Source organism: Pogoniulus pusillus, chromosome 16 (genome assembly GCF_015220805.1).
Source record: "Pogoniulus pusillus isolate bPogPus1 chromosome 16, bPogPus1.pri, whole genome shotgun sequence".
NCBI lineage: Eukaryota > Metazoa > Chordata > Aves > Piciformes > Lybiidae > Pogoniulus > Pogoniulus pusillus.
This window is the reverse complement of record NC_087279.1, coordinates 4,939,384-4,957,127: the sequence shown is the minus strand read 5'-3', so window position 1 is coordinate 4,957,127 and position 17,744 is coordinate 4,939,384. Positions and strand designations below refer to the sequence as shown.

Genomic DNA, 17,744 nt, shown 5'->3' with positions numbered 1-17,744 from the left:
GGTACCCCACTGAGCATTTGGGGGGTTTTAGTGGAGTCTAAGCTATCAACTGCTCACCAGGCAGCCTTGGGCAAGCCATTGAGCACTCCTCCTCATTAACTCAAGCAGCCTGGGTTTGGAATGTGAAAGGAGAAAATTTATAGGCTCACACATGGATCTTTGGCACAGGTTTGCAAACCAACCTCATTCCAGCTAAACATTTTAGACTCCACAGTCCCCTTCAGCCATTCAGGAAACTCATCTGAAGAAGAAATTCCCAGCCTGGACTCCAGAAGATGCCACTTTCTCATCAGTGCCAACTGCATGCAACGGCTTGCTTGAGAGCACTCCCAACTGCAAGTGTGTTCTGTTAACCCACTTCTTTTCACCACTTGCCTTCCTGCACCATGTGTAATTTTAACAACAACAACCTCCTAAATAGACCCTAGTTGAAGATGTTTCCAGGGCATGACAACAGACACAGCACCGGGGCAGGCACAGCAGGGCACAAACCTCCCAGGCCAAACTGTCTGCCATAGCCTGTGCTGGGACCTCATGCACAAATGGCTTTGCTCAGCAAAGCTTTGGCTGTGAGTCAGTATGTCCTTCATGTCAGGTGTGGAGATGCTGGAATGAGACAGACAGGGCTCTGCATCCCCATCCTCATGGAATCACAGGATCATTTTGGTTGGAAGAGACCTTCCAGATCATCAAGTCCAATTGTTAACCCAGCACTGCAAAGTCACCACTAAACCCTGTCACTCAGTACCACGGCCATCACCTTTTATTTCCCTTGCATGAACAGTCTCCCTCTCCAGTAGCATGGCAGCTGCTTCTGCTTCCCAACCAACATCTCTGCTCCACAGAGCAGTTGGCCAGGGACGCTAACAGGCACAAGCATCTAAGAACCCTGTTAGCAGCCTGTTCAGCACAGTGAGGCCTCCAAAATCTGGGGTGTCATGAGCTCAGGGGTAATTCCCTGCACCTGGACTGTCATATGAATGGCTTTAGAAGTAAACCAGGATGCTACATATGCAGCCAAAGTCAGTATTTGTACATGGGGTTCAATGCCAAGTATAAACATTAACCTGAGCTTCTCAGCCCCCCTGGCCACTGTGGGAACCACACATTTTTGTCATTTTGCATCAGATGTGCATAAGTTCTCAGAAGTGACTGCTGGCCTGAGCAGACCAGAGTCTAACCACTAGCAAATGAGTTTTTCTGTGGCTTTAATAAGGAATTTGTTACACAGAAGTTGGACTCAGGCTCAGGACACAGGTCTCTCTTTTAGCTCAGAGTTAAAAGGAGCAGAAGTGATGGTGCTGCTCCCTGGGGCAGGGAAGTTGTGTATCACCACACAATTAGCACCTCTTAGTAGAAGTGGGCAGAAAGGGAAATTATCAATCCAGGGTAGAAAAGGTGAAGCAGCTCCAGTGGATCACTTTAAGAGCCAGCATTCATTTTGCTTTGTCCTGCCAAAGAGAATTGAAGGCGTTTGTCCTCCCCAGGTTTCCAGGACAAGGAGAAGATACCAAGGGTTGGAAGAAAAAGGGGTTGTGTGAAAGTTGATGGACGTCACACAAAGTGATATAACGTTTGCCATACCGTCAGAGCATCCTTGGCAAGCAAGGCAGGAGCCTATGCTCAGAAGCCTGGAAGCGTTCACCACAAAACAAAACACCAAACCAGAAAGCATGTCTTGGCCAGAGGCGCTGGTGGCCAACTGACTGCTCCCTCTCTTGCTTTCAGAGCACAGCATTAGCTGCCATCGGCTTCAGGTGCCGATGCCAGCAAGAGTCAGGAAGTCTCACTTAACACTTGACAGCGCCTTTGAAACGTGGCCCGGGCTGAATTCTTCAGCTCTGGGGGGAAAGTGCTGGGCTAGGGATTGTGTAAACACAGACCTGCCTGATGGATAGCCCTGGTGCACCATAGAGATTTATGCAGGCTCCGGCAAAACGTACTGAATTAACAAGATTAATACTGGGATGCTAAGAGACTTTACTGGTAATTGTGGGAGAGAAACAAGTGATAAGGAAGAGTTAGCACACAGTGTTCCATTTTCCAGCCTTCACTAAAGACTTGGATGTATGGGCAGGTGGGATATTTTCAGCTGCTCTGGGAGCACAGGCATGGTAAAGTCGGTAAGGGATGAAGCAAGAACTGTGGGGCTGGAGGAAGACTGTACAGCTCCCAAAAAAAACCCTGCCTCCTGGTGAACATTATTCAATGTTTTCCTTAGTGGTCCCATTAGGAAAAGGAGGGATTGTGCTAGCAACCCGAAGATGAGAAGCAGAATGTCATGAGAAGAACCTTGAGAGAGAGCAAAACAGAAACAGAATAAAATACAGACTTAGGCAGCTGGATGCTTGTAATGAAAGTTCCTGAAGCTTGTTGGTCTGGCACAGAGGAAGGAGATGGCCTGTATCAGGTGTTTGTGTGCTGCTGGTGTGACTTAGCTCCTGAAAAGGTCAGTGTCAATCAGAGGTTATCAGGAGTACCAGTGAGCACAGACAAGGAGGGATATAATGGCACTGTACAGTGCACAGGCAAATCTTGCTGAATTTACCATTCTCCAGACAGTTCTCCAGCTGAAGAAAGAAATACAGCCAGGCTGGGACAAGTCTGGACAATAGTTTCTAAGATGGCCAGGAGAATGAAAAGAACTACTTTATGAGAAGGGTCTCTACAAACTCAACTTGCTCAGCCTGGGGAAACAAAGACTAGGAGGGGATATGATGACTCTTGAAAACACGCTGGAGGAGGCAGCACATTGCAGTAATAAAAGACAAGAATGAAGAGCACAGCTGATCTATGCTGAATATGTAGGCTGGAAAGCAGACATCTGTTTCTAACCTTCAGAGGAGGAAGGAACTGAAAGAGCCTCTCCATGGGAGAAGCAAAGGCACTCAATGTAAAGATGGACCTTGATCACTTATGGAAGGAATCACACAACAACACAGCTCACACAGTCCATCCTGCCCCTGTGATCCTGCTGAGGTCAGAACCTACCCCTGTCACCAGAGTCCTGTCTCTCCCTTCTCACCCACCCACACCAGTAATCTCCTCTGAGTTGCTTTCAGCCAAGGGACTTCACAGATGCTCTCTCAAGGGAAGAGGAGAGGTACAGGGAGAGGAAAACTCTTCATCCAGCTTTCGTGCCTAGAAATGGATTTCTCAAACACCCAGGGATTTCCGATGTGCTTCTAAATTTGTTATGTGGTTGCTTCCTCCCAGAAAACTTAAAGCTTCCTCTGTTCAGCAAAATAAGGGTATTTTTAAAGTTTCCTTTCTTTCCTTTAATATAATCTATTTATAGATAGTCTTTCAGGGGTTCTTTGGAGAAGAGTTTCAGAACTGAATTAGGGAGCGATCAAATGTCGACTATCGGGAACTTCAAACAGCAAGCCAAAAACTTTCTATCAGAAACAGCCTGCTGAAGAACAACGTAGTAGAAAAAGGATCTGAAAGATGAGGAGCAATATGCAAGCAACAGCCAGTGCCAAGAATCTCTAGGGTCTGTAAACCCTTGAAATGCCAGACAGACAGGAGTAGAAAGCAGCCTGAAAAGGTAGAGAGGCATAAAAAGCTGTGTGTGCAACAGCATTAAATATATAACGGCTGAGTAGTGAAGAAAGCCAACACAAACTAGAGGCTGTACCTAAGCATCCTGCATGCTGTATTCTACAGACAGCAAAGGCTGTGCAATTTAAATCTGTAATCCCTTCCCAAGCAAAGAGGCTTTTGCAATAGCACAATCTGGATGTCACCAGCATATGAATAGGCATCTTGGGACTGCTCTGGAGAGCAGAGGTCAAAGTTTAGTGATGTATGTAGTTGTCTCCCTAATGGGCCTTATTGATTATTATCCATAGAAACAAGCAACGTCTCCAAATCTGCCTCCCCCTTTGTGCCAGATGCTGGCAACCAAGAAAAAGCACCTTGATTGTTCAGCTTCAAGCAGTCTGCAGGACATCAAAGCCTGCAGTGAGGAGGGAGACGAAGCTGCTGAACAGAGCAATGAAATGTGGCAAGTGGAAAATGGTAAATAGATCTGCATAACATCTGCATAGCAGTGGTATGTGGCAGCACCATGTCAAAAAGTAGTATCTAATAAAATACCCCCCAAAAAGAGATTTTATGATGATTTGAGGTAGGGCAAGAGGAGAAGAAACCAAAAAGTCAGCACTGCAATTCAGTCACCTAATTAAACTGTCTGTTGTGGAAGGGGTTGAAAAGCCCCAGTACAGATAAAGCCCAATTCACACTTTTCCAACCACGGATGTTCCAGCAAGGTGTCCAGAATCTTGCAGTGAAATTGTCATACCTGTGGCACAAAAGGATGGTAACAGGTTGGTGTCATCACAGCACAAGCACAGTTCTGCTGTGGCAACTCCAACAGGAGAGCAAAAGCAAGAGAAAGTGCCAGAAAGGCTGGACCAGAAGTACCAATGCTACTTTTTCCTATCCCAGTGAGCACTGCTGTGGCAGGCAGCCAGCAGTGCTGTGAGCAGACTCATCTCAGGCAGGGCTCTGAGAACCTCTTCGGTTCTACTAAACAAGCAAGGGTAAGGATGATGATGATTAGACTTCCTCAAACTTCCCAAGTTTGAAAGACAGAGCCAGAGTAAGCAGGTTCACTCCTGAGACTTTGGTACTTCTCCTTCTGGTTAGCACTAGAAACTGCAAGTGGGGGAAAATAAAACCCCACTGTCTACAATATTTCAGCATATCAGAAGATATCCTGATTGGGTTTGAGATTAGGAACCATTTCAGGCAGCAGGCAGGAGATGGTTGCCCACCTCCATATGGAGACACAAGGCTGTAAAGGCTGTCCCAGCTGATGCACTGCCTGAGATCTGGCTGTTAGCTCATCCTTGCCTATCTCACAGCTTGCAGGCTGAAAAAGGGGCAAAAAAGGGGCAATGCACTGAGCTCCCCTGGACAGCCAAGAGCCCAACATTGGTCAGTGACACCAGTTCCTGAGTTGTTCCTTGCACACCCATTCCAGCATGCAGAAATACAGGGTGTGGAAGAGCATCCCCACAAGAGTTCTGTGCACATGTGGCTGCTGCCTCCTCTCAAGTCTTCTACACAGGGCAGGGATGAAGCAAGGCTTGCAACCCAAGAGAGAACCATGACTCCTGCCCCTGGCTCTGTGGACCACACAGATTTCTAGCATGGGTTACAGAAACCTAATTATCTACCCACACATCCTCACACTGAAAAACATTCATAGATTTATGGAGTGGTCTGGGTTGGAAGTGACCTTGAAGATCATCTAGTTTCAACCTCCCTGGCATTGGAAGGCCACTCTCCACTAGTCCAGGTTGCTTAAGGCCTCAAGATAGGTCTGATCATCTGAAAAAGAGGAAAAGCCTGTGAGTATAAAGCAGAGCATTGACTCTGTCATCAATACTGAGGCCATAGCACAAACCAGCAGTGACTCCAGTGGAACTGTAACAACATGATCCCAGCCTCTGCCAGGGATGTCATCGTTCAATACACATCTAAGTCACAGGACAGCAACAAGCCTGCTGCACACTCAATTTTCTTCCAGGTACAGCAAATCTGGCTTGTTCTGGGATGTGTGAAAGGACCAGCTCCAGGCAATCAGAGATGCTGTGCTCTGTGCAGCTGGCATTAGGATCGCTGGCATCTGGTGGGAGTGCAGCTACTCAGGACTCACCAAAACAACAACAAAAAAGCCTCTTTTCTTGTAGAGTGCAGCTGAGTTCCCTTCCTCCCATTCCTGTAACAGATGTCAGGGAAAAAAAAAAAAAGCATGAATGGCTGCAGCTCTGTGCTTGACTTGCAGCTTTCACACTTGCTGCAGAGCTGGCCTACTGCTTCTGAACCCAGTTCTGGAAAGTGTTGCTTTTTTGAAAAGAAAAATAGAGAAGAAGGAGGGGAAAAAAAAATCCCCAAGTCTTAAACACTTAATAGTAAACTCCTTCAAAAGAAAGCTTGCTTCAAGCCAAAAACCATTTGCCAAGTTTCAACTAAATGCGAATTTTCACGATGCTGTAATAAACACCTCAATATGGAGGCTTCAAAATGAGAATGCTGAGACAAATTTGCTCCAAGCAGATCAAAAAGATGTAATATATATCTTTATTATCTTTATTTTAAAGAAAAATCAAACTACCCTAAGGAGACGTTTTGTGGTGTTTCAGTTATACCTATATATACACATACACACACCAAAGGAATCTCAACCAAATGAAAAATCCCAGCAAAACACAGAGAAAGCAAAATGAAAAGCCAAGGGTTCATCTGCTGCACATCATCCCAGTCATGCAGGAGGATGTAGGCAGGAGCAGGTCTCTCTCCCCAGGAGCAGGTCACAGGTCTAGATGCTATTGCAGCAGATTAACTTGGGAGCACTACAGGAAAGAGGCATTTTCAGGTGAGAGAAGTGGTGTGTCACAGAAATGCTCTTGCAGAACCTACCTGGCTATTTTACTTCATCCAGATTCCAGCCGGGGTTCCTGAGGACTCAGTGCTGATTTCTGAGCCAAATGTTTCCTTTAAGCAGCATACTAAGTGGTGCCTGTTGTGGCTGGGGTCTCCAGTGAGGGTCTCCAGCAATGGATAGCAGTGACATGAATCACAGAATCATAGAATCAACCAGGTTGGAAGAGACCTCCAAGATCATCCAGTCCAACCTAGCACCCAGCCCTATCCAGTCAACCAGACCATGGCACAGAGTGCCTTATCCAGGCTTTTCTTGAAGACCTCCAGGAACGGTGCCTCCACCACCTCCCTGGGCAACCCATTCCAATGCCAATCACTCTCTCTGGGAAGAGCTTCCTCCTACCATCCAGCCTAGACTGAGACTGTGTCCCCTTGTTCTGTTGCTGGTTAGTACTGGAAGAATCTAAATTCTTGAGTGTTCAGATGTCGAATGGCTTTTCTTGTGCTTAGGCTGGTGCATAAGGTGAGATCCTAGGAGAGCAGAGCTCTGTGTACCAAGTGTGAGCACACTGCTCCTTGCTCAGGGCCAGGTCTGGCTGCCTGTTTTGCAGACAACTTGATTTGGTTTGAAATGTACAAAAATGCCTTTAAATCCAATTTAGGCATCAAGGGGAAAACCACCCATGAGCGCCTTATGGCAGCTTTGCAGTCCCAAAAGTGTCCACAGCTCCTGAGGGGACTGTGCTGCTGCCATCACCAGTCCACAACCAACGTCATGCCAGCTACATCATCCCTGCAGCCGTGAGCTCTGCTGCCAGCAGGACCAGCATCCTCAGGCTGGTTCTAATTTCAGCCAGCTCCCTTGTGTCCTCCCATTCCCATAGGATGGAACGGCAATGCTGCAGCAAGAGAGCATCCCATGTTTCTGCAGGGAAAGAGACCATGTTTGGGACCACAGCCATGAGTTAGCTAAACTTGTCCAAATAAAAGGAGGGGGGAGAAAGCTGCTTATGTTGTTTCCTCAGCCTCGAAGCAATATGCTTCCCTCGGATCAATTCCTAACAGGTTGCTGCGATCAGAGCTAAAATTAATCTTACACCAGGAGAATGAATTTAAAAAATGAAGAGCTTCCTGCATTCATTGCTAAAAAAATTAATCTTCTGCTGAGAGCTTCCTTTCCTGCCTTCCAAGTGGCCACCTTGCTTTCATTCAAGGAAAGCCTGAGTAGAAACATAAAACCGTTTCCAGGTGGTTTTGGTTAAAGCAAACAAAGAGCCTTGAACTGTGTCAGGCATGGCAGAAGGTGCAGGGTTAGCCAGAAAGAGAGAATCACCGCTGCTGAGATACAGCCACTGGCCTAATTAGGTGGAATAGCTATTAGCAATTCCACATAATTAGATAATTAGATTAATTATCTAATTAACTGAGATTGTTGTTAGACAAAGGCAGGTAGAGCCTCAGAGGTGATAAGGAAGATATCAGGGCAAGGTTACTCTGTGATTTATATTGATTTCTTTAACAGTTCAAGAACTCCCCTGCTTCCCACATTTATTTACCCAAGTCTCGCTCCTCCGGGGTTGCTTTAAAGTGATTAAAGCAGGGGAGTGGGGTTGCTTCTTAAATACATCATTAAAAAGATGAACAACAACAAAAAAAGAACATTTCACTGCAAGTTGCCCCCCTGCTATTGAAAACTCAGGTGAGAAACCAGATGGGGCAGGGAGTTCTTGCCTGTGGGCAACGACTGCCTGTGCCCCCTTTAACTTTTTGTGCCCGGATTTTGCTGCTCATGCTCCCTACAGACCTTTTTGCCTACCCAGCTTGTTTGTCTTTGGGGAGAGAGAGACTACACGTGAGCTAATGATGCTCCAACACCGAGCAGGAGCTGTGGTGCTGGCAGATTTTTCTCCATCGCTCGTTCTTTGCTTGCAGTGCTGGTGGGAACCACAAGCCAATTAAGGAGGCCTCGTTGCGGTAGATGTGGCGTTAAAGTAGCATTAGAGCATCCTGCCCCAGAGACCCAGCAGCCCTAAATACCCAAGGGCTAGCACAAGGCAGGTTTGCAAGTTTAATAAGCTCCATCCTCCTCGCTCAGGCGTGAAGCTAACATTATGCCAGGCAGGCTCGGGTGGAGGAGGCACAGCCGGAGCTCTGGCTTCCAAGACGGCAGCCACCTGCCTTGAATTTCACCACCACGGAGTCAGGCCCACAGCAGAGCCCAGGTTTCGTGAGGCACAAGAGGCCATGCAACCAGATTGACCCTGCCCTTCCTGTCTGGCTTCTATTGTTAGATGCATCAAGGAATCTGACCCACTTTGGGAGTTCCTGGTGGTTTTTCACATTCCGCTTGTCCCTTCTGACTAACGTTTCGTGTTCGCGTGTCACATCCCTGGCTCTGCTCCCTGTGGTGGATGCTCAGATTGCTGGAAAATGATCCAGCTGCTGTATCCCACTGTGTTTAGAGCTTCTACACTCTGAGCAGATCCAAGAAGCTACCCACACTGGGTTTTGAGGCATGCTCTCCACATGCCAGCTCTACCTAGAACCCTCCCTTCTCACTAAGCTTTCCTCTTCTAGCTGCCTGCTTGAATCTGGGCCATGCAGGCTTTGCACACTCACTCCACTCCCACTGAATACACAAGCTCTGCAGACTACAGTGTAATTTTTGCAGAGGTCTCTAAGAAGTGCAGTCCTCGATGGGCTGCTCCCTAAGATTCAGAGCTTGGCTGGTCTCTGCTCACACAGCATTTAGAGATCTGGTGAATAGGATGCACACCTCTCTGTGGGAATCCTCACAAATCAGCTGTATGGCAGAAGAAAAGGGTTTGCACATCTTGTTGAGAGCTCAGAGATGATTTATGCTTTATCTTCTCTATTTTTGGTCAGTCCCATAGCTAAACCAGCCCCTCCCCTCTCTGAATGCCTAACCACCACTTCCCTAACTTCTCCTGTGCACCTCTGAGGTTTCTCTTTCATACGCCCTCACAGCACTTGACTTCTTCGTTCAGCCTTAATACCTGGATGTAATAATAGCTCAATAACTTTATAATAGCTCCAGCCTGTCTCCCGAGAGGTACAGAAATAAACCTGTCTTTCCTAGTTGCAGAGCTTGCGTTAACAGATCCATTACTGGTCAAACCAGAATCATTAAAATTCTTGGTACTCCTTGCCCCTGCTCCAGCAAGTCCTCCTTGGCATCCTTTTCATCCCTCCCATCCCATGGAAGAGCTGCAGAGTGTAAATATCACACCAGTGCCTTGGGCACCGCGTGGGGCTGGGCAGGCTGTGCCCTGCCAGGTGTGGGCCATCAGGCTCCCACTCTCCTGCCTGCACCCACTGTGTCCCAGAGGCCACAGCCACAATCTCAGGCAGAACTTCTTTCCTAACCAAACATTTCTGTCTCCACGGGAGCTAAAGGGTTGCAAGTGCAGGCCAGCCGCAGCGCTGCGAGCAGCCGTCCATCTGTTAAGAGTATTGGAGCAAGGCTCTTTCAAAGCCAGCAGACACTTTCTCAGAGTTTTTCCATTGTACAGAATATCACAAAACTTTCTACTTTGTTGTGTCATAACACTGGTCACTAAGAGAGAATTTTATCATTTTCAGCAAACTCTGAAACCCATCCTGGGCTTGGGCAAGGAGCTTTCTTCAAACAGATGCAGTACATGCTGCCCAGGGAGAAGACCACCAGTCCCCAGTAACCCTGGAGAGTCAACTTATCCCCACAAAAACTTTCCTCAAAGGTTTGGGCCTCCTTGGATATCTGTCACCAGCATGCTGAGGCTGTCCCCGCTTAGCCAGCGGGACAGAGAGAGAGCAGAGGCTGAAAAGAATGAATTTAAATCATGCCCAGCAGTAGACTTCTAATCCCTATCAGAAAATCTGGCTGTTCTGCTACTGTTTTCATCCAGTTCAACAAGTTTGCACGACTCAGAGTGCAATCAACCAGACAATTTAACTTAGAACTGGAGCCTGATCATCCACAGAATCCAGCAGCATGACCATGCTGATCACATGCGGTGCTGAAGGGCCTGGGTAGGCACTTATTTCATTTGGGGGCTTGGAAGTCAAGCAGCAAGATGACACCAAGCTGTGTGGTGCAGCAGACATGCTAGAGGGCAGGGATGCCATCCAGAGGGACCTGGACAGGCTGCAGAGGTGGGCACAAGCCAACCTCATGAGGTTCAACAGGACCAAGTGCAAGGTCCTGCATCTGGGTCGAGGCAATCCCAAGCACAAATCCAGGCTGGGCAGTGAGTGGCTGGAGAGCAGCCCTGAGGAGAGGAACTTGGGGGTGCTGGTGGATGAGAAGCATAACAGGAGCCAGCAGTGTGCACTTGCAGCCCAGAAAGCCAACCAGATCCTGGGCTGCATCAGAAGTGTGGCCAGCAGGTCGAGGGAGGTGATTCTCCCCCTCTACTCTGCTCTGGTGATACCCCACCTGGAGTACTGCATCCAGCTCTGGAGCCTCTATTACAAGAAGGATGTGGAGATGCTGGAGTGTGTCCAGAGAAGGGCCACTGGGATGATCAGAGGGCTGGAACAGCTCTCCTATGAGAACAGACTGAAAGAGTTGGGGCTGTGCAGTCTGGAGAAGAGGAGGCTCCCAGGTGACCTTCTTGTGGCCTTGCAGGATCTGAAGGGGGCCTACAAAAAAGCTGAGGAGGGACTTTTCAGGCCATTAGGGAGTGACAGGACTGGGTGGAATGGAGCGAAGCTGGAGATTGGGAGATTCAGACTGGAGAAGTTCTTCAGCATGAGTGTGGTGAGAGCCTGGAATGGGTTGCCCAGAAAGGTGGTTGAAGCCCCATCCCTGGAGGTGTTTAAGGCCAGGCTGGATGAGGCTGTGTCCAGCCTAATCCAGGGTAGGGTGTCCCTGGCCACGGCAGGGAGGTTGGAACTAGATGATTCTCGTGGTCCCTTCCAACCTTGACTCATTTTATGATTGGAAGCTTGACTGCAACCCCAGGGCTCAAACCCCAGAGGACAGCAAAGCAGGGAACTGTGCACCAGGCAGCACACTGACACTTCTCAGCAGAAATATCAATTTTCACACTGGGGTCAGGTTCTGTAAGTGTGGGGAATTGGTATGGCAACGGGATTTTAACGAGGTCTGGATGTGATTAATCCCTTTCTAGGCAGCTGCTCTAAACAACTTGATTCCCTGTGATCACTCAGTAATTATGACTAAAGCAAACTGTAAGAGACCACAGTGAAGACGTGCATGAAACTATCCAAGGCTGGAAAACAAAGGTACTTGCTGGGAATTATTAAACCACCACAATAACCTGGAACCTACCCAGAACGGAAGGTGCACTGGAGTGGGTAAGAAATAGCATATTGTAATTAACACTGTACAGGGCACTATAGCAGAAGACAGCCTACTTGTGACAGAGCATTGCAATAGTGAAGCAAAACCCATTCCAATGGCTGCTGAAGTGCAGCTTGTGCTGGGCTGCTCCTGGCCACACTGCCATGTGGCAAGGGACGACCATCTCAGGCAGGGGGAGGTAGGAAGAAGCAGCAGCCTTGACAGAGTGAGATAAAGCAGAAGTCTGTGAATAAAGTGAAAGCATCACTCAAGTTCCTGCTCTTACATCATCCATCCTCTTGCTTTTACCCCTGCAGCAGAGAAGATTCTCTGCCCAGAAGGCAGCACCATCGCTGCCAGAGTACGCTGGGAAAAGGGAGAGACAGTTTGCTGTGCAGGGGAAGCAAATGCCTGCCTCCAGCCCATCTCCATTGCTCTTTATCTGCCCACAGCTGCTCACAATCTGGCCCCACAGTGCTCCCTGTCATTCCTGCTCCTCCAGCCGGCGAAGTCTGGCAGCTCCGTGTTTTCTGGAGCCGGGGACAGCAGCACCGCGTGGCAGACGAGTGCCTGGCCAAGTCCCACAGCTCCGGTTGGGAAGTGCCATGGTGTGGCAGGTGGCCACGGGGATGGCAGGCACAGCAGAGCAGGCACATGGGCTCAGCACACATCTGCTCCAACCCTGCAGCCCTCCCTGTACTCCAGGAGGGTGGCAAGGGCAGGGGCTGTTCTGGATCCTTCCCAGATCCATCCCTCATCTCCATCCTTCTTGCCACCTCCTTCCTGGCCGTAGCATCAACTCGGCGCCCTCCTTCCTCCCAGCTCAGCAGCACGGCTTTGCCAGGCACATCCACGTTAAAGGGCCAAATTTATCCCAGGTGTCCAGGCAGAGGCTTAGCCAGAGGGACACTTGGGATGGATTTAGCCCATTACACAGCGTGTTAATCATATTACTGCAGAAACCTGACGCAGCTCCCAGAGCACCAGCCGGCGAATCCTCCTGGAGCCCGACAGGCCTCGGAGCCTCGTTCCAGCGTGCCAGAGGTTCTTTTATTCATTAATCATATTTGCTTAATAACCTTGTATCTCTCCAGCGGAGGGAACTGCCAGGCTCACAGAAGGTAATTGTGGGATGGCTCTTCTGGAGAGCTGGAAGTGCTGGTGAGCTCAGCCGGTGCGTGTGGCACAGCTTCCCGGTAATTTCCTTCCCCATCCTCAGCCGCAAGGTCACGGGGAAGGGCTCGAAGCCCTGCGGGTGCCGCATCCCCTTCTGACTGTGCTTCTTCCTCGGCCTGGCAGCAAAGCTCCTGCCAGTGAATTTCTGTCGTTCTGGGTCCCAGCTGCCTCTTGACTGACAAGCCCACGCGCAGCAGCAGCAGCATGTTTAGCGCAGGTAATTACTGATGATGTCAAGGAAAAAATGGCAGAGAAGCTCCTGTACGCAGCTGCTAATTGTACCTGTTCCTCTCGCTACAAGTTTTGATAGGTGCCATCCATCAAACATGCCTTAGGCAGCTCCACAGTGGTTGACTAAAGGCCAATTTTCTTGCTGCAGAAATCAATGGGAGCTGCACTGTTGGAAGCAGAAGAGCTCGCTGGTCTTGTGTCAGCACCCAGCATGCAAGGGGAGGGTGCTGATGCCAGAGCCTCTCTGTGGCTCACTTACTCTGCATGCTGTCTGCTGTTGCTGTCCCAGGAGCATTCTTTGCTGGTGTGGCCCATTGAAGCCTCCCAGATTAGTTCATGCTGTTACAGCATGGGGCCTTGCTTTGTAGCCGAGGTTGAGGAACTTCTCTTTGATTAGGCTTGCTGAGAATGAAGCCTTTTCAATAACCTGTGATCGTATCACTGAAAAGCTCTAACTGGCACATTTTCCAGGCTCTCTGCTCTTTGTGTGATGTTTACCACTCAGCCTGGGGTTCTCCACCTCACAGCACACCCATTTCCATACCACACAGAATCATAGAATCAAACAGGTTGCAAGAGACCTCCAAGATCAGCCAGTCCAACCTAGCACCCAGCCCTAGCCAATCAACTGGTCCATGGCACTAAGTGCCTCATCCAGTCTTTTTTTGAACACCTCCAGGGATGGCAACTCCACCACCTCCCTGGGCAGCCCATTCCAATGCCAATCACTCTCTCTGACAACAACTTCCTCCTAACATCCAGCCTATACATCACCTGGGTGGCAGTCCCAAAGCAAGGCAGTGACACCTCACTACAATCCTCAGTGTACCTTTTTCCCCACCGTTGATCAGAGAAAGGATTCCCTCTGGCCAGAGTCTGGAAGAAATGGTGTACTTGATTGCTTGCTCCCATGCAGCACTGTCCACCTAGCCACCATTTGGTTACACTCCAGCAACCATTTATTGGAGGGCCTGGAGCATCTGGCAGCCAGTTTCTTCTCCCTTCTTCCTCCCAGGCAAGGAGCGGTTTCATGTCAGCAGCCTCACGGATGCAGTTAAACTGCAGCCTGGGATGGTTTTAAATCACCCCCATATGGGCCATCTCCTTCTTAAAGGGGCTGGTAAACCTGCTTCAAGTCCCACTGACCTTGCAGGTGCTGGATGAGGCGCTTCAGACTGGCAAGATGTTGCTTTCACCTGGCATCCTACTTGTTAATCCCCACGGGATGGACAATGAACCGTGTTAATTTCCAGTTTACAGATGGAGAAATGAGAGAGGACAGGCACCCAGGGACACCCGAGGAGCTCACGTGAGGGGTGCTGCCCAGGGCACAGTGCAAGGCTCCTCCTCCTCCTCGGCTCATCCCACTGGAGCAGCACATCCCGCTCCGACTCCAAGCAGAGATGACGCTGATGGGGTACGACGGGAATGTCAGCCCTCTTCTCATCAGCGGCACATGGAGACCAGGCAAGCCATATGTGTCTGGAGCTGTGTCACTCTTCTTCCTGAAATGCACTCCCCAAGACAGAAGCAGCAACTCAGGGACCTGCTGGCACACACATATGGCTGGGAACAACTTGGGAAATTCAATTGAAATGCTTTTAAAAGACAAAGGGGAAGCAGACACCTCCCCAAGACAAGGAGACTGTCAGGAGCAGCTATAAATACAGGCAGGCTGGTTCTGGCAGAGTCATGATCTCGTTTAATAACGTTGCTGGAAGGCTAATTGCATAGCTTAAAAGCAAACTTAATAAGTAGTAACTACGAAAATGTTAGTTCTGAAGTTACAAGATTATAAACCTAGTCCAGGCTGGATGTTAATGGCCAAATCAAGGTATTAGAGCAATAATCTGCACTTGGTCTAGCTGTAGCAACCTGCTCAATATTTCAGCAGCCAGATATTTTTTTTGCCTTGGTTCTCACAGAGAAAAATACACTCATTTATTTCCCTGAAATAGCATATTATGATGGATGCAACTGCCAAGCTATAGCTAATGGATGTAACATGATGGAAAACATCATTATTTAGGTGTGGGAAATTGTTCTTTAGGAATCTAGTGTCTGCAGCAAACCTGCACTCCTTGAACCTCAACTCCACCGTGCCTTTCAGATGTGGATTTTAAGTGACTGTTTCTAATTAGCGTATCACAGAGCCCTGTCAAAATACCTTCGGGTGAGCGGCAACAACGCACGCACAGGATTTCGGCTCAGCTGTGGAGCTCAGTGCTTGGCTGAGCACCGAGAAGACAAATGTGGTGACCGGCCCCAGCCTGGTGCCCACGCAGCAGCAGCAGCAGCAGCGAGTGCCGCTGGTCCTGTGGCACTCATCTTCCCACACTCTCTGCCAGAGAAGCCGCCCGGGGAGCCAGCGCAGCCGGCAGCCTGGATCAGGTCTGCGAGAGGCTGCGCATCTCCCAAGAGCCATGCATCTCCTGCCTGCTGCGGCACGGGAGCCACGCCGGGGGGGTGAGGTGCCCGGCGCTGCTCAGAGATGCTGCCAGCTGTGCAGGGAAATGGTGAGCTCCTCGGTGACACATGGCACAGGAGGAGGGCTCTCTCTGCTATTTCCCGCAGGAAAATGAAAAGGAGCTATTGAGGCATGTAAGTGCTGGGGACAGCCACGTGGCCGAGCAGCCCAGATGCTACAGAGAGGATTCATTCTTGGATTAGGATTTCCCTTGCTACCCAGACTGATGGAGTCAGCCTGCTGGAACACCTGCAGAGAGCTGCTCTCTGCCTGCTGGGGCTCAGCTCCCTTTGGCCAGTTATTCCAGCACTAATTCACTGTGATGAGCCAGCAATGCGCTCTTGGGGACAAGACCAGTGCAATCCTGAAGGGTACTCAGAAGTCAAGGGAGGTTCTCCTCTCCCTTTACACCAGCCTATCCAGGCCACAGCTGGAATACTGTCTCCAGTTCTCAGCTGGAGACAGGAGTTCAAGAGAGACAGGAAACTGCTGGAGAGCATCTACAAGAGGCAATAGAGATGCTGAGAGGCCTGGAGTGCCTCTGAGGAGGAAAGGCTGAGAGCCCTGGGGCTGGTTAGCCTGGGGACATTGAGAGGAGATCTTAACAATGCTTATAGAATCAGAGGATGGTTTAGGTTGGAAGGGACCTCAAAGCTCATCCAGTTCAAATTCCCCTGTGCCATAGGCAGGGACACCTCCCACTAGAACAGGTCACTTAAGGCCTCATCCAACCTGACCTTGAACACCTCCAGGGAGAGAGGAACATCCACAACCTCCCAGGGCAACCTGTGCCAGTGTCTCACCACCCTCACTGTAAAGAACCCTCTCCTAACATCTAGATTGAATCTCCCCTCTGCCAGTTATCAGTATCTAACAAACAGGTATCAAGAGGATGGGACGAGACTCTTTTCAGTAGTACCCAGCAACAAGCCAAGGGGCAACAGGCAGAAACTGGAACCCAGGAGGTTCTATCTGAGCACGGGGCAAAAATTCTCTCATATGAGGATGCCGAAGCCCTGAAGCAGGCTGCCCAGAGAGGTTGCAGAGTCTACTCCTCTGGAGAGATTTCAAACCTATCCTGGACAACGTGCTTTTGGTGACCCTGCTTTAACAGGGGGATTGAACTAGATGATCTCTAGAGGCCTCATCCTACCCATACAAGTCTGTGATTCTGTAATACCCCATCACACCACTCAGCCCAAGCAACAGAGCACAGAATCCAGCAGCTCCAGACCATACTCACTTGTAGCTTGCACATCACTTCCTTAGAGCAAAAAAACCCCACTCTGCCCTCCTAGGGAGGGCATGAGTATATAAACACTTGCAGCTGGCTCCCATCAGCCATGAGCTTCAGGTGCTTGATGAATGTTCCTTGCTCTCTGTGGATGCTTCTGGTGTGTATCAAAGGAGGCTCAAACCTGCCTCTCCAGCCTTAGCAGGGGCACTTCTGATGGTGTTGGCCATGCTAGAATAACAGGCTTTGCTACTTCAGTGCTCATTTGTGCTCCTGGAGGTGTACCAAACAACTCCCATTGAATCTGGGCTGTTCAAGGGATGGGTTTCCAAAAGCTTTGTGGGTGTGTTAGTCACTTTTGGGAGGTGCACAGAATCCACAGGCTAGGTGCTTTGGGATGCTGCCAGCTCAACCCCATGCTTGAACAGGAGGGAAACTTCAGCTGTAGTTATGTGGGCTGAGCCTTCTGGTGGCTTGGGCTCAGCTGGCATCAGAGTGACTACCAGACCTGCCTCTTACCAGTGCAAAGAGTGCTGGCACCATTATTTCTCATTAGCTGGTTGGGAAATTAATTATAACCAACTTGGCCAGTATTTCCAACTCCTGCAGGCATGTCACTGTCACTGTCATGCACAGAGCTCTCTCTTGCTTGCCCAAATCACCCCAAATGCCTTGTCCTTACATAGCCTCAGTTGGCCACAGCACAAACCAAACAAAGCAGCTAATAATTATTATTTTAGAAGCTCAGTTCTAAGATGGCTGTCACTCCTTCCAGCACTCACTACATGTTTTTAAGCACTTGGCACAGTCCTGAGAGCAAAATACACTGTGCTGGGTCCAGCAGCCTGAGAGAGGGAAGGCTGCTGCTGCTCCATGCCCTCAGCAGGAACACGTGCTGTGTACACACATATAGCCAAGTGGGGTTGGTCTCC

The 17,744-nt window shown here is 49.4% G+C and overlaps 1 protein-coding gene across 2 annotated transcripts in view; it reads right to left on the bottom strand.

Annotated features, from left to right (window-relative positions):
* The window catches only part of SHQ1 (SHQ1, H/ACA ribonucleoprotein assembly factor), a 135,576-nt gene that overhangs the window by 761 nt on the left and 117,071 nt on the right, over positions 1-17,744 (bottom strand). The window contains exon 12 of one of the 2 annotated variants that reach the window (XM_064156207.1): positions 6,132-6,365. The exons of the other annotated variant lie outside the window; for it this stretch is intronic. Within the exon in view, the coding sequence (XP_064012277.1) occupies positions 6,339-6,365 (27 nt within the window). The 3' untranslated portion in view covers positions 6,132-6,338. Of the gene's footprint in view, positions 1-6,131; positions 6,366-17,744 lie in introns of those variants that run through there. 2 annotated transcript variants of the gene reach the window in all.